This window comes from Phasianus colchicus, chromosome 3, assembly GCF_987193195.1.
Source record: "Phasianus colchicus chromosome 3, bPhaCol1.hap1.1, whole genome shotgun sequence".
NCBI lineage: Eukaryota > Metazoa > Chordata > Aves > Galliformes > Phasianidae > Phasianus > Phasianus colchicus.
In genome coordinates, this window is record NC_143438.1 from 29923645 (window position 1) to 29937337 (window position 13693).

The window sequence follows — 13693 nt, forward strand, 5'->3', positions numbered from 1 at the left end:
TGAAACTGAAATGCATGTTAAATAATGTCACTAGAAATGCCCATCTTTGGCCCAAGCAGTAGCTTCATCAAAGGTATTTCATTTGCAGGTTCATAGTAATCTGGGTTCCACAGCTCTGCCATCTGCTCCCTTGTCCTGGTCACTGCTGCTGAAAGCCTGTCAGTACCTTGGTAGCTACAGACTCCTGGCAATATCAACCCTTTCCATCTCAAAAGAAGGCAATTTAATTTCAGTCATCTGGTTATATTGCTGTTTGGTATCTTTAGTTCTGTGTATTTGGCAAGAATTATCATCATGTGATTTGTGGACCTCTTAGACATCTCTGTGGGCATCTGAGTCTTAATGTATGTAGGACTGCTCTGTAACGTTAGAGTTAAATGTGACCTGGTGAAAGTAAAAAAGCATTATTGATCTTTTTTGACACCCTGATGTCCATTTTGATATCTGCGTGTTGGGGAGGTGTTTATTGGGTGTGAGACAGAAAGATGGATAGAAATTAATTTGAAGATGCCAGGAAGAAGGAAGGTTTTTATAATGATATCTGGAGGTCTCCGTTTATTTGCTGGTGTTGTTGATACAGTTGTTATCATTTAATCAAATCCAGTCACCCAAGGTAGTACCCACATATTTATGTCTCATACTTTGAAAAAAAATGAGATCTTTTTTTATAAATTGTAACGAAGATATTTGTTCTTAGTAACTAGAGGTGGAAGATGGGCATGGTGATGAATCTGAGTGGGTGTGTGGGCTTGTCTGGCAGAAGTGAGAGGAAGGTAGCTTGGGGCAGAGAAATTACATTATCTCCTTGTGTGGAAACCTCAGTACATCTACTTTTTCTGAAGAGATTTCTCATTTTGCTTTTGAAAGTGGTGTGAGATTTACTTAATGAACTTAGAGTGCTTTTTAAGACTTCAAGTTTGCAGTAGAGTATTGCAGTAGTATTCTGCAAGTCTTGTTACTCTAGTTAGATATAATCTGAAAAATAAATGAAAAGTTATTGTGATAAATTTTCTTAATTAATTTACAAATGCATCTATTTGCATATACGTCAAATGTATGTATATTTGCATTATATAGACGTATTGTAACACCAGCAAAAGCATTGCCCTGACTGTAAAATTCTTTTATTTTCAAATATGAGAAAACTAAGTTGCAGGAATGCAGCCTGAAGAACAGATGAGGTGAACCTTAGCATTATGCCTGGGAAAGCTGTGACAAATAGGTGGTCATTACTGAAAAAATACGGCTCTGTTGATATTTAACTATGCTCCTCAGAATTCAGCTTTATTCTTTAACTTCATTTGGAAAATTGTGCAAAGGTAAATAAATGAGTCTGGTTTTGCAGTCAAAGCACTGCTGCTGGGTTCCTTTTTGTACTGACAGTACTCAGAAGGTTGAGAACAGAGAAAAGTCCTTAGTACATACGTAAAGTGAAACACTATAGGTTTTAGTGTTCCAGTAATAAGTGGAATACATATCCTATCTCTTTATTAGTTATTCTTTCAAGTAGGGTTTGTGGTAGTTTTGTTCCATACCTTTATGTATGACACTTGTTCTTTCAACGATTTTATTGTTTCAGTAGTTCAAACCTCCAGTATTTTGCTTTTCAGCGTGCTTAAAAAGGATAACCTGTTAACAATTATTTGCTTAAAATATTGCAGTAGAGAACATACGAAATATTGAAAACTTTGTTAATGCACTGTCTTTAACCACTTCCATACGTTTTATACACAGTTTATTTTCCCTTTGTGCTTTTCATTTTTTTTCTTTTTTTTTAAAAATTGAAATATATTGTCTGTGAGATTGTACAGGGTCAGTAAAGGACTGCCAACCATATCATTAAACTTACAGGGGTTTTCAGGTGAAGTTACTTAAACCCAACCATAGTTTTGGTATTTAATATAAGTACTTTTTAATGGAACTGTTGAAAGAACAAATTTCACGTGCATAAAACCACAGAATAATAACAGAGTAGTTTTTCACTGTACTTAGAGACTCGAATATTTTTTTCCCCTAGAGCCTTTGAACTCAACCTTGATATTATTTAAACAGGACATCGTCAAGGCCACTAACTAGCAAACTGTTTCATGAGCGATAGAATTAATGAAGCAAATTGTTATCCTTCTCCTTCCTCGGCTTTTCCTTCCCATCCCACACCCTCTTGATACTATTAATTCTGTTGCGTGTCCTGCGCCCTTTCTCTGCCATTGGCTCTACATGCTGTGGCTAGTGGGAACATACATGAAGATTAATCTTTTAGCTGGCTCCCCTTCACAATGGCATGCTTTTGTCTGAAAAAATCATCAGCTTGGGGTCTTTTCTAATGCAGTTTGCAATTTACTTAGGAATGTACCTCAGCATTACTGGCAAGTGTGACTGAATTCAGTGGGAAGATGCCATAGTTAGAGGGAAGAGTTTGTCTGTAAATGGACAATGAAAGAGACAATACGGCTGCCTAAGGAAGCAAAGGTGAAAATGGAGTGTTCTTTGTAATTATTGTGGATTTTTCTGGGTTTAATTTTGTAAGGAGACTGAAAGAAAGTACTTTAATATTTTCCTTATTCTGTGTTACCTCTGGCTTCGGTCATAGCTCCGAAGATCCACACATTCTAATAGTGATGACTTTCACAGACAGGGACAGGGTCACCTCTAAGTTCTACCTGAGCTGCTTTGTACATTGGAGGAAAGCTTCAGTTTCAAATGAGATGCTTCATTGTAAACATTTCTCATGTCATATATGTGGGAAATCTGAGGCTTGTGTCAGCAAGTTCTCTTTAGTATCACCTACAATCCAATTTGTACAAATCAGAGATCTGGCTATGATAGGAGATGCTGAAGTGATGTAGTAATGATTTAGTACAGATAATTGATGTGGAGCAAGTTACTTCCTTTAAATATTTTCTAATCCCTCACAAAAATGATACAGCAGTGATTTCATCTTAAATCAAAAACCAGCATTTGGAATGAAAAATATTTCTGAAAATTCGCTAGTTCAACTATTTATTTGGAGGCTTAAAAAATGAAATAGAAAGCAATGTTTACATCTTTCACATGCCTCCTAATATTTCTCAGTATTGAAGTATTTTCCAGAGATAAAATGTGGTGAATCACCGCCTGCTTCATAGAGCTATGGCTTCATTTGATTAATTGTAGATACCTTTCAGATTCTTAATTGCAAAGCATGAAATATCATCTGGTATCATCTTAGTATTTTGAAGTAGTAACAGTTTGTTTAGTCTCTTTTCTTTTAAAAATTGATTTGCTTCTGTCTTGAGTACAGTAACCTTGTATTAATGTCAGATGCCTTCACAAAGCACAGTGGCACACAGCTGCATAATGGAAGCTAAGATAATATGATTTGAAGGGAATTTTGGAGAAAGGAACAATGAGAAAGTCCTGTCTGTTATTAAGCTCCTAAAAACTCTTTTCCTCTCATTTTTTTGGAACACAGCTAAGGAAATATCAACTTGGCCCTGCCCAAGGAAAAGAAGTTGCTGGAATTGCCATTCTCCCAAACCTTTCCTGTTGCCAGAGGTTCAGCCCAAAGAACATCTGTTGAGGACAGCATAGTTCAAGGCTAGCCTCCTACATCAATGTAAAGAGGTGATGGGAAGGCTTGGCATTCACCGTTTCTATCATTATAAAAAGAAAAATTAAAAAAAAAAAAAAAAAAAAAAAAAAAAGGAGATGCCAAATGGCCATAATCATATTTCTCTTACCTAGACGCACACACTTTTCATGTAATCAATGTAGCAGTACTCAATGGTTAAACTTTAGTTTGCAAATTTATCTGTTATGTGGAGTTCTAATTACTTGTAATTTTATATCTTGTTTCTTACTTAGTATCAAACCATGAGTATCACTGTTCTATCTGTTGCTGAACAGATTATCAGTGTAATGTGAGAGACAAGATTATTTTTTATTCATTCTAATGTGTAGTTTTATTGAATAGCATGACAGATTTCCAAACACCGCTCCTGTTTAAAATGTGAGATGTACTCTCAAGCTTTCTTTGTGACCTGTAGACCTGCACTATAGATCATGCACTTGCAGTAACCTCGAAAAATTGACTTGTCAGTATGTTTCAAAATGCTAAATTGCATTAGGATGGCATAAGGTATTTCATAGTTTAGATATATTTCAGGTTCTCTATTTTGTGTTTGTTTTTGTGTAGGACTGGTTTCATATGTGACCAGCAGAGGTTACATTATCAAATGAAAGAAATAGATTTCACTAGACAATCTTATTCTATAATCCCTAATGTAGAAATGCTAGAAAACCCTTGCTATGTATATAAACTATTTGAGGTACGTGTTTGTAGAAGAAAAAAACATAAGAAAAATGCCTATTCCTTATCAAATGGTAACACATTTCATGCTAGCATGAGTTTTAACAAGATCTGCTTCTTGTGTTACTGTAGTTTCTCTGAATGCAGTGTTTTGTACCTTATTTAAGGTAATATAAGCACAGTCTTTACTGAAAGGGCAAGTCTAGATGTACTGATGATGTTCATTTGCCTGGAGTTCCCGAACACAGCAGCATTTGGGAGGGGTTAATAAAAACACAAATACGTTGAAGCTTTGCAATTTCAAGCAGGAATGAAACATTCTGTTGTAAACCTTTACAACTGAAGCATAATTCCTGTTCTGAAAACAGGCAGATTTCTCATTAAAATTTTTGTTTTCTGTTTTGCAATAGAAAAAGCTAAAACTAAGAGAAACCAAACCCTTGTGGTTCAGAAATTTCTGAAAGAAAGAGAAATACATTAAAAATCGGGAAACTCCTGGAAATGGTTCTATGGTTTGGGCCTTTGACACAAAAGCTTGGTATCATCTCAAGAGTCACCTGACAGTAGAGTTTGATCCTGTAGTGACCTGTAATCACGAGGTTCTGTCCTGTTCTCCTTTCTAGCTGAATATACATATAGTATATGTAACTTTGAGACACTTCTCTCACTTTGTGTGTTTTTCTTGTAAAATTTTATGTGATCTCAGAAAAGCATTATTTCTGATTGTTTCATGGGATGAGAAATTCACCTTCCCATCTTACTAGAAAATCATCATTCCAAAAGGCAAGAGGGAGGAACACCCAAAAACCCTGTAGCATTTCTCTGAAATGCTCAGCTTTTTTAAAATCAGCATGTATAAGATGATGTGGTGATTCCTGTATGAGAAATATAGTTACTTCATTTGTTCAGTACAAATGGCTTAATATAGGGCCAACTTTCACCCCCCAAATATTCTTTTAAAGTTCCCATCAGAGTTTCATGTATTCATCTGAAGGCCATGTTGGCCTATAAAATAATGTTTTGGTTTGTTGTATGAATTGCTCGCTTCTGTGTACAGATTTTTTTCATTTTTCCCCCTTCTGCTTCTGGACCATGATTGATGATGTAAATAATCATTTCCAGGCATGAGCCATTTTTTAATTTTTTTTTTTTCCTGTTGACCAGTCACTAATCACTACTTGCTCATCTCAATATTTTGTTGGTAAGCCAGATGAATTTCTTTTTAATGGCCTTCTTTCTCTTCATGTCAGAAATCTCACCACAGATAAATGGCAGATGCATGCCACATATGTGATGGTGCACAGACCTTATAATCATTATCCAGTACATTTAAAAAGTTCTGAGAAATTTCATTTTAAGAATAGTAAATGCATGCATTTCCCTGCCATCCCTACTATTACTTGGTCTACAGAGAGAAAATCTTAAATGCAAGTTCTGAATTAAAAGATGGTTTAATTGATTTTTTTTAGCATCTGTCATCCACACTAATAGGATTTTTCATCTTGCTGGAACTGAGAGTGCTAACAGGAAGAGAAGTAATGTTATCCCCATTTATCTACAGAAGTAATATTATCCCCATTTTAATTGGAATAAGTAAGGATCCGGGTCTTGACCAGCTGGTCAAATAGCAAATCATTGCTAATTCATAGAGTCTAATCTAAACTGATAATCAAATTTCTGCACTGACTGCATCTTCTGTCCTGAGCCAGCAAAGCACTTGGAGGTGTCTTATTTAGGCAAGTTGAAAGTTGGAGAAAAATTTCCAGAATCTCAAAATGACATCTAGTATCATGTTAATGTACAAGAACTGATGCTTAGCCAGTCCCCAAGCAGTGGCAGCCCACGTGACCAACTTCTCAATTGTTTCCAAATTTTGTTTGCATTATGTCATGCTGTATGGAATATCCCTTTGGCCAGTTTAAGTCAGCTGGCCTAGTTTTGTCACCTCCCAATTCCCTGTGCCCCCAAAGCCTTCATTTTGCAGTTGTCTTTCTTCTTCCTCATCTGTGCAGAGGATTTCAAGAATTTACATTTGTCTGGGAGCAAGGACTAAAGTATTCCGGATGTGCTTTTGACTTTCAGGGAAATTAAGCAACCAAATTATCTGGTAGAGTATGGGAAACTGCCATGAACTGTGGACAGCTGATTCCAGAGCATTAGCAAACAAGATTGCCCTAAAGGTCATTAGAGGGAAGCCTTCTACTACCCTACTTCTACACTACTACACTTCAAATCTTCTATTGTAACATCAAGAATGGGAAATGTGCTAGAGGAATACCATTTTATGTTAAAATTTGCTTCTAAGGCTTTTCCTTTAACAACGTCGTAGTTGATCTTGCTTGGGAAGTAGTTTTAATTTTAAAATTACTGGGAGATTACAGCAAAGCAGTTGTGCCACAACAGTGCACTAAGAAACTCCACTGTTGCCACTACAATGGTAAGAATTACTGTAGCTCACACAAAAGAAGTTCAGACTGTAGTAGTGTTGCAGATGTTGCTATTGGCTAATTGCACTAATTGGCTAATTTGGTAGAACATCTTCTTACACTTGCCTGTAAAAGGAGCTTGAGGTATGTCACATCAAAATGTTTTCTGCAGCTTTTGTGCTTTTTCATCACTGGAGTGTTCTGCATATAGTAGAATAATCTATGTTAATATGATCCCTTCTTCCAAGACCTCTCGGAGAACTCTCTCTTGCACTTGCAGAGCACATTGTCATCTAAAGAAAACATATCTTGAGCTAAATTAAATTTCTCAGTCTTCTCTACCAAAGGTCAGAGAATGGAAAAATGTGTGGTATTTTCTAGTTGTATTGTAGTTGTCTACTTCTAGATAGACATTTTTGTCATGGAATATTCTGAGAGGTATCATCAGTAGGTATAATGACCTTGAGTTGAAACACGGGTTAGAAGACCTACTGTGGCCATCTCTCTTCACTGCTTCATTTTGTGAAAGAAATACATGGGTGTTTGCACACAAGTATTTGAAACTAGACCATTACATTTAAAAACAATAATAGTATTTTAAAATAGCATGAAGAGAATTTTTCAAATATAAAAGATAGGGAATGTAAATTGCATATTGCCTTAGTCTTCCTTCCATATGCATTTACTTGCTCCAGAGAGGTTCTAAATGATGCTATGCAAAGGTGTCAACCTAAAACTAGTCCTCTTTTGGCCTCCATTTGTTGAAAGGTCCAGAAAGGTCTTTCCTCCTCTTCTGAATAGATTGTAGTTTTGTCCTCCTGTGAAACATAAAACTGAGCAAAACTGCAAATGCAATTGGGACCGTTGCAGGCTTGGGAATCTTCACATCTCACAAGCAAGAAGGATTTTCAACTTTTGATGCACTTCTCACCAGCTGGTTTGGCACTTCTTACACTGCATGTTACTTCATTGTCATTTCTGCCTGCTTGTATCTATTGACAGGGTGAGTGCGTTGCCTACTAGGCAGAGTCCATGTTGTGATTAGGCCTCAGGTCATTTGGCCACAGTAAATAATTAATGAAAAATTGAATGCCTATTTCTCCTTTAAATTTGAATGGTGTAAAACCAAAGCAACTGCATAATCCTCAGTGAAATATTGAGTTTAATCAATCGTGTTTTAAATTTCTTCCTTTTCAAAAATATACCTAAATTTTTTAAATCTGATATTAACAGTTGTCACATTTTTTTAACTAGTGATTGATGGCTGGGACAACCCTTTCATGGGACATTAATTTTGAAGTCTGCTGCATAGTGTGTTTGGCCGGGCCTGTAACACATATCCAATTGTCTAAATGCAAAGAGATAAAAAGGAAAAGGAGTGCCAAACTCCACTGTATAACATAAAGCAAGACAGAGGAAAAATGTTTATAATTTTTCTTCTTCCCTTTACAATGCTGGCTACATTTTATCTTTAGCCAGAAGATGATCGCATCATTTCCTGTCTCTAAATTGGCTTGCAAATGATACAAAAATGTAATATGGCCTTCTTTTCTAACTTCCTTAATAAGAGTTTTGATACGTCAATGCTATAAAATTCAGAAATCCTGATTTAATTCCAGAATGGTTGAAATATTACTTTACTACGCCAGTGGATATCCATCTTGCTGCAGTGAGCTTTCTTCTTCAACCAGCAGTGACGTTTAGAGTGGAAATTTGGAATTAATCACAACAACCAACGTTCATAAAATGGTCATACAAGGGTGTTGGTGTTTTGAGTTTTCTGGAGGAGGTTGTTTGTTTTGAGCTAGCAAAGCATATTTCTTCCTCTGTTATTGCTCTTACATTTGGTCCTGATCAAACTAAGTGTGATTGCCCAGTGGATATTAATAGAAGAGGGGTTCTGCTGAAACGGATTCAGAAGTCTGTCATTGCAACTAAACAAGACTCCAGTAGGTCCCAGAAATCATCTTAAAAACCTTCAGTAAGTTTTTGACAGCAATTCAAATGATTAGAGGTGAAACAGTAAACTTATTTTTATTGCTCTCATTACTGTGCCATCTTGGGTACATTATGTAAAGTAAAATAATACCAAAAACTCTCATGATTTCACAAATTAGAGCAAGAATGCCAGTGATTTGCTGTTCTTTTTTTCCTGTTAAATAATCTCCCTGTGATGAGATTTGCAGTTCTTTTATTTACAATGTAGTTGTTTACTACTGAAGTTATTGAAAAGTTGTGTGTAGCAAACATATTTCGTAATTCACTTGTGAAGAAAGATTTAAAGATCTTCCACTTTGAAAGTCACAGTAATTAATCACAAATGGAAATTTTCTGAATACCTCGGGTGTTTTTTAAAGTTGTGAAACAGACATTCTCATTATTCACTGAAACTGCTGAAACACATCCTATTGTGATAACCAGCTCTTAAAGTGTCAGCAGTGGCATGCATGTGCTGCTACAGGTATGTCAGGCCCACAGGGTCATGAACGGATCCATTGCTTTGGATGTGATGTAACAAAATCAGTGATTCCAAACAGATTTTGGCAACAAGTACCCCTGGTACAGGTCTTCAGAGACTTCTTGTTGCCATACTGGATAAATAAGTTTTCATTTTAGTGTGAGCATGTAAGGCTCTGGGATATTCTTTGCATGTGGGGATCAGATCTGGTCAACCAACTTAGATTGGCTGAAGACTTCACTTTCCAAGGAGCAATGCAGTTGCTCAATGATTGCCTACTGTTATGAAGAAGAATTGTTTAACCGGTATTTAAAAATCCCATTTGTAGGATGTGTGGAAAGGCTGTGTGTGGGGTCATGAGCAGCTAGTAAATCTCAGCATTGGAGTTTAGATGTTGTACAGTTTAGTTTAGGACTGTAGTATTTTAGCTTTGTACACAGATTGATCCAAAAGTAGTGCCTCCTATTTGTTTCCATGGAATCCTCAACAGCTACAAAGAGCACAATAATGATAGAGCTGATTCTGAATTATTGTAGGCATCACTGGGCTGCCCTGTGGCCTGGTGGGTCTGGTGGGGACTGACTGCTTGTTACAGCCTCTGCAGTGGTGAGCAAGCAGGAGTTAGAGCAAAAGCATTGCAGAAGCTCCTTCTTTTACTTTCTGGAAGAGAAAGAGATTTGCAAAAAATTGATGTAAGACCAGTGTGTCCCACTGGTTGCTCTGAAATAGACACGTGGAGTATTGGCATATAAACCATTTGGTCAAGACATGAGATTTTAAGGGCTTTTTGTAAGCACTATCCAGTAGTAGGATTTCCTTTCTAGGGGAAGGATCCTGTGGAGATTTGTATGCAGCTCTGTATCTGGAAAGAATGCTATTGCAAGAATTGTTTACAGTAATCTGGTAACTCCTACAGGAAGTATTTTTACAAAACAAGTGTCTGTTAAGCACTTGAATGTTAGGGGACACATGTGGTAAAACAGGAAGACAATGGCATTAGCATGCCAGAGAAATGCATAAGTGTCCTGTGTGGCTTTGGGGAAGCAATATGTTGGTGTATCAGTGGTGTGTTTACAACATGCAATTACACTGTGTATCAGGGGATTTCAGTTTCCTTCAATTTGAATAGTTTATTTATCACTGAAGAGTTCAGCAGAACTGTAAATCAGACTAAGCAAGAGTCTTAAAGGACCCGGGTCTTAAAGTTTGTCACTTGGCTGTTAGCTTGGAAGTATCTGATGCGATGATTCATCAAGACTGAAACAACCTAAGTTCAACAACAGAAGATTTTGTATTGCTAGCAGTATCTGCAGTTCATTAAGCTCAATTTTGCATGAGAAACTTGAGAAACTAAGGAAATACCTGGGTCGTTTGTTCACAGTAAATTCCATATTTATAGCAGTAAGCAGCAAGCTGCATTTTAGCTCATTAACTTCAATTGAGCTGTACTACATCTCTCTGAGTGGCAAAATGAACACAGGAGCTTGAGCCTATTATGCCTGTTGCACTTGCAGTCTGTTTTAGCATATACACGTTTGCTGTCTGTGAGTCTAAAAACAATTAACAGTGATTCCTTGCCTCTTAGGAGAGCTGTTTTGTAAGTAATTGAAAAAAACAATGTGAAAATGGGAATGATCTAATACTGGTAGAAGCTTTATATATACAACTCTGAAACAGTCAGCAGTGCAGGATAATTGTTTTTCCTTCTCTTGTGGATGAGGCATTTTAATAACAAGTCAGTTTTGTTTCAGACATCCTACCAGCTAAACATAAGACAAAAATGGGAATTTTCTGGAGAGTGTTTTATCTTTACATGACTGCATGTGTATCTATCAGTGGCAAAGGACAGTAATGACTGCATTAATATAATAATATCATTAAAACTCTCACAAGCTGTTAGATAGATTTGTTGCAACGTAATATAACACAGAAATGCTATAAACTTACTGTTACCTGTTCTTTTGCGGCCTGATGCAAGCACAGTGGATTGAGAATTGTATTTCTGAGACCAACAATTAACATTTTTAGTTTCTATTTAAATCCATGATGTTGATTGAGAATATAACAGATGTGACCAAGAATTGTTTCTCTGGGTAATATTGCTCTCAACTGGGTATGCAGAGCCCTGTCTATTAAGAAGTCCTCTTTTTTCATGTTTTCTTTTATTGAGTACTCCCTTAAGTACTTTTTTTTGCATACCTGATCATGCCATGCACATACCTGAAAATTTTTACTTAGTACTTAAAAAATTATGTAATAGTCACATGTCTTCTTTGGAAATGTGAGATCTGTAAAGAGATCGAAAGAGCTTGGCTGTTGGTTTCTAGTTGGAAACGTACAAATTAAGTTTCAAACTATGCTGTCAGAGTGCTCAGTTCAAGTAAATCACACATTCTGTGACAGGGAATGATAGTCTGAGGCTGAAGACACTTTCTTCTGAGTAGTGTAAGTAAAGGATATTGTTTTGCATAATAATTTATCATTTAAATGCAGTATGGAAAAAAAAAAAAAAAAAGAATCCACGAGGAGAAAATCATCCTGTCATGCAGGAATAAATGTTGTGTTGAGAAACAGCAATATATATTTATTTATAGTTGACTAGACTGCATGTACATTAATCTTCAGACAGAGATGTTGGGGATAGCCATAAGTGCATGTGTAGGTGGGATATTTAATCTTTTATTATTAATGCAGTGTTAAGTTTCTGTGGGATCCATTGACTACTGGGGCTTCCCTGGGAGACTACTGCCAAGTGAATGAAATTTTCAGCCAAATGGCTACCTATCATGTCTTTAGTTCTGGCACAGCTAAATCTCTTCTGCATATGTGTTACTATCAGATCTGGATTGTTCTGCTTGTGTCTTGCTCAGTGTCGTGCAGAACATCTGGAAATGCTGTGTTTTGCTGAATGACAAGTCGTGCTCTTTTTTTCAGTTCCGTCTGGTGGTAAAGACAGCACTGAAGCTGCTGCTGGTGTTTGTGGAGTACACTGAATCCAACGCACCACTTTTAATCCAGGCAGTATCTACAGTTGATGAAAAGAGAGGTGAGTAGCTTTATCTGGGGGGTGCAAATGCCCAGCACCACTGAGATCATATGGCATTTTGTCATTGCTGCAGCGTTGCTGTTGTGATGCCTGCCTTATGTGCTATTCACTTGATTTCTGAATTAGAAGTGTGTTTTGAATATTCATACAATTTAAGATTGTTTTGAGGACTAAATTATAATGGAAAAGTGAGGAGGGAAAAGCTGAAGAACCATGCTGGTTCCAATACACGGTAGTCATTGCCTCCCCTTCCCTGCACCCGCAGGCAGTGTAAGCCCCATTGCATATCCTGACCTTGGAGGCTCCTCTGGGCCAGACCATCTTTGCACTTCCTTCTGAGAAGAAGCAGTTTGATTTAGAAGAGAAAATGATATCTAATCGGTGTAATCCCTTTGAAGACAAAGACGAGGTCAGTAATAGTACAGGCTTTATAGTAAAAGCAAAACCATCTGTTGTTACGTTAAAATAAAGCCCTTGAGCAGATATTATACTATGAAATCTGTTATCCTTCAGGCTCATGAGAAAGACTTGAATATGCATACTGTATTTCTTACAAATAAATAGAACAAAAATGTTTTTTTCTTATTCTTCCCACAAAGCTATTGCTAAGCTCTCAGGGCACTCTGTCTTGATGCAAAACATTCCTTTGCCTCAAGGAGAGTTTTTGAGGTTGGGAGCACCACTGTTGCGGTCTCAAACACATGGAGGTTTAAAGCAACATTCTCTCAGAGGTGCATGCTGCCTCCATGCTGAACTTGTTTGAGCAACTTGATATGGTGAAAGTGAAACAAAATTTGGGGGATGGGCAGAGTAGGAGAAAGTAGCCAGATTTTGCTTTTAACTATATAATATGTTAAAAAAAGAATAAAAACAAACCCCAAATTGTTTCCTATGGTAGAGGAGTAGGCAGGGGTAGTTCAGAATCAGTGTAACACTTTAAATGGTGTACACTTCAGGTTTGCTTTCAGTTTTGAATTAAACTAATAAACCTTACAATTACATAAGCAGAAAGGTAATTACAGTATTCATGTAATTGTAACTTCTGTTTTGTATTTTTACAGCCATTTGTAGTATTTCCTCTGCTCTCTAAACTCCCTAGTATACTCAACATGTTCATATTACTATCTGTTCGCATGCAAGTAAACCTCATTAAAGAAGGAGAAAGTAGGACCCTGAATTACCATGTGCTGTGTACTCCCTTCTGTATTGTAGGAAAAGTTTGATATTTACCTAAGATGTGAATGTAGTCATGCATACAGTTCAATGGCTGATATTAGGTGTTTGAGGAGAGGCTTTATGGGAAAGCTAGAAAAGGGATTTTTTTCTTCTTCTGTGTTTAGTTCTTTTTTTTAGGTCATCAGTGGAATAGCTCTTTACTGTAAGCTGTGGAAGTTCTGTGTTTTAAATTACATTTATAAATCAGTGTCTTATAACTGAAGAGTACCTGCCTTTAATGACTGATTTAATGGAGTAGA

The 13693-nt window shown here is 36.7% G+C and overlaps 1 protein-coding gene across 12 annotated transcripts in view; it reads left to right on the top strand.

Moving 5' to 3' along the window:
• Positions 1-13693, top strand: part of FHOD3 (formin homology 2 domain containing 3) — a 367457-nt gene that overhangs the window by 233313 nt on the left and 120451 nt on the right. For all 12 annotated transcript variants that reach the window (XM_090137189.1, XM_090137192.1, XM_090137190.1 and 9 more), the window contains exon 7: positions 12107-12218. In XM_090137189.1, the coding sequence (XP_089993315.1) occupies positions 12107-12218 (112 nt within the window). The remainder of the gene's footprint in view (positions 1-12106; positions 12219-13693) is intronic.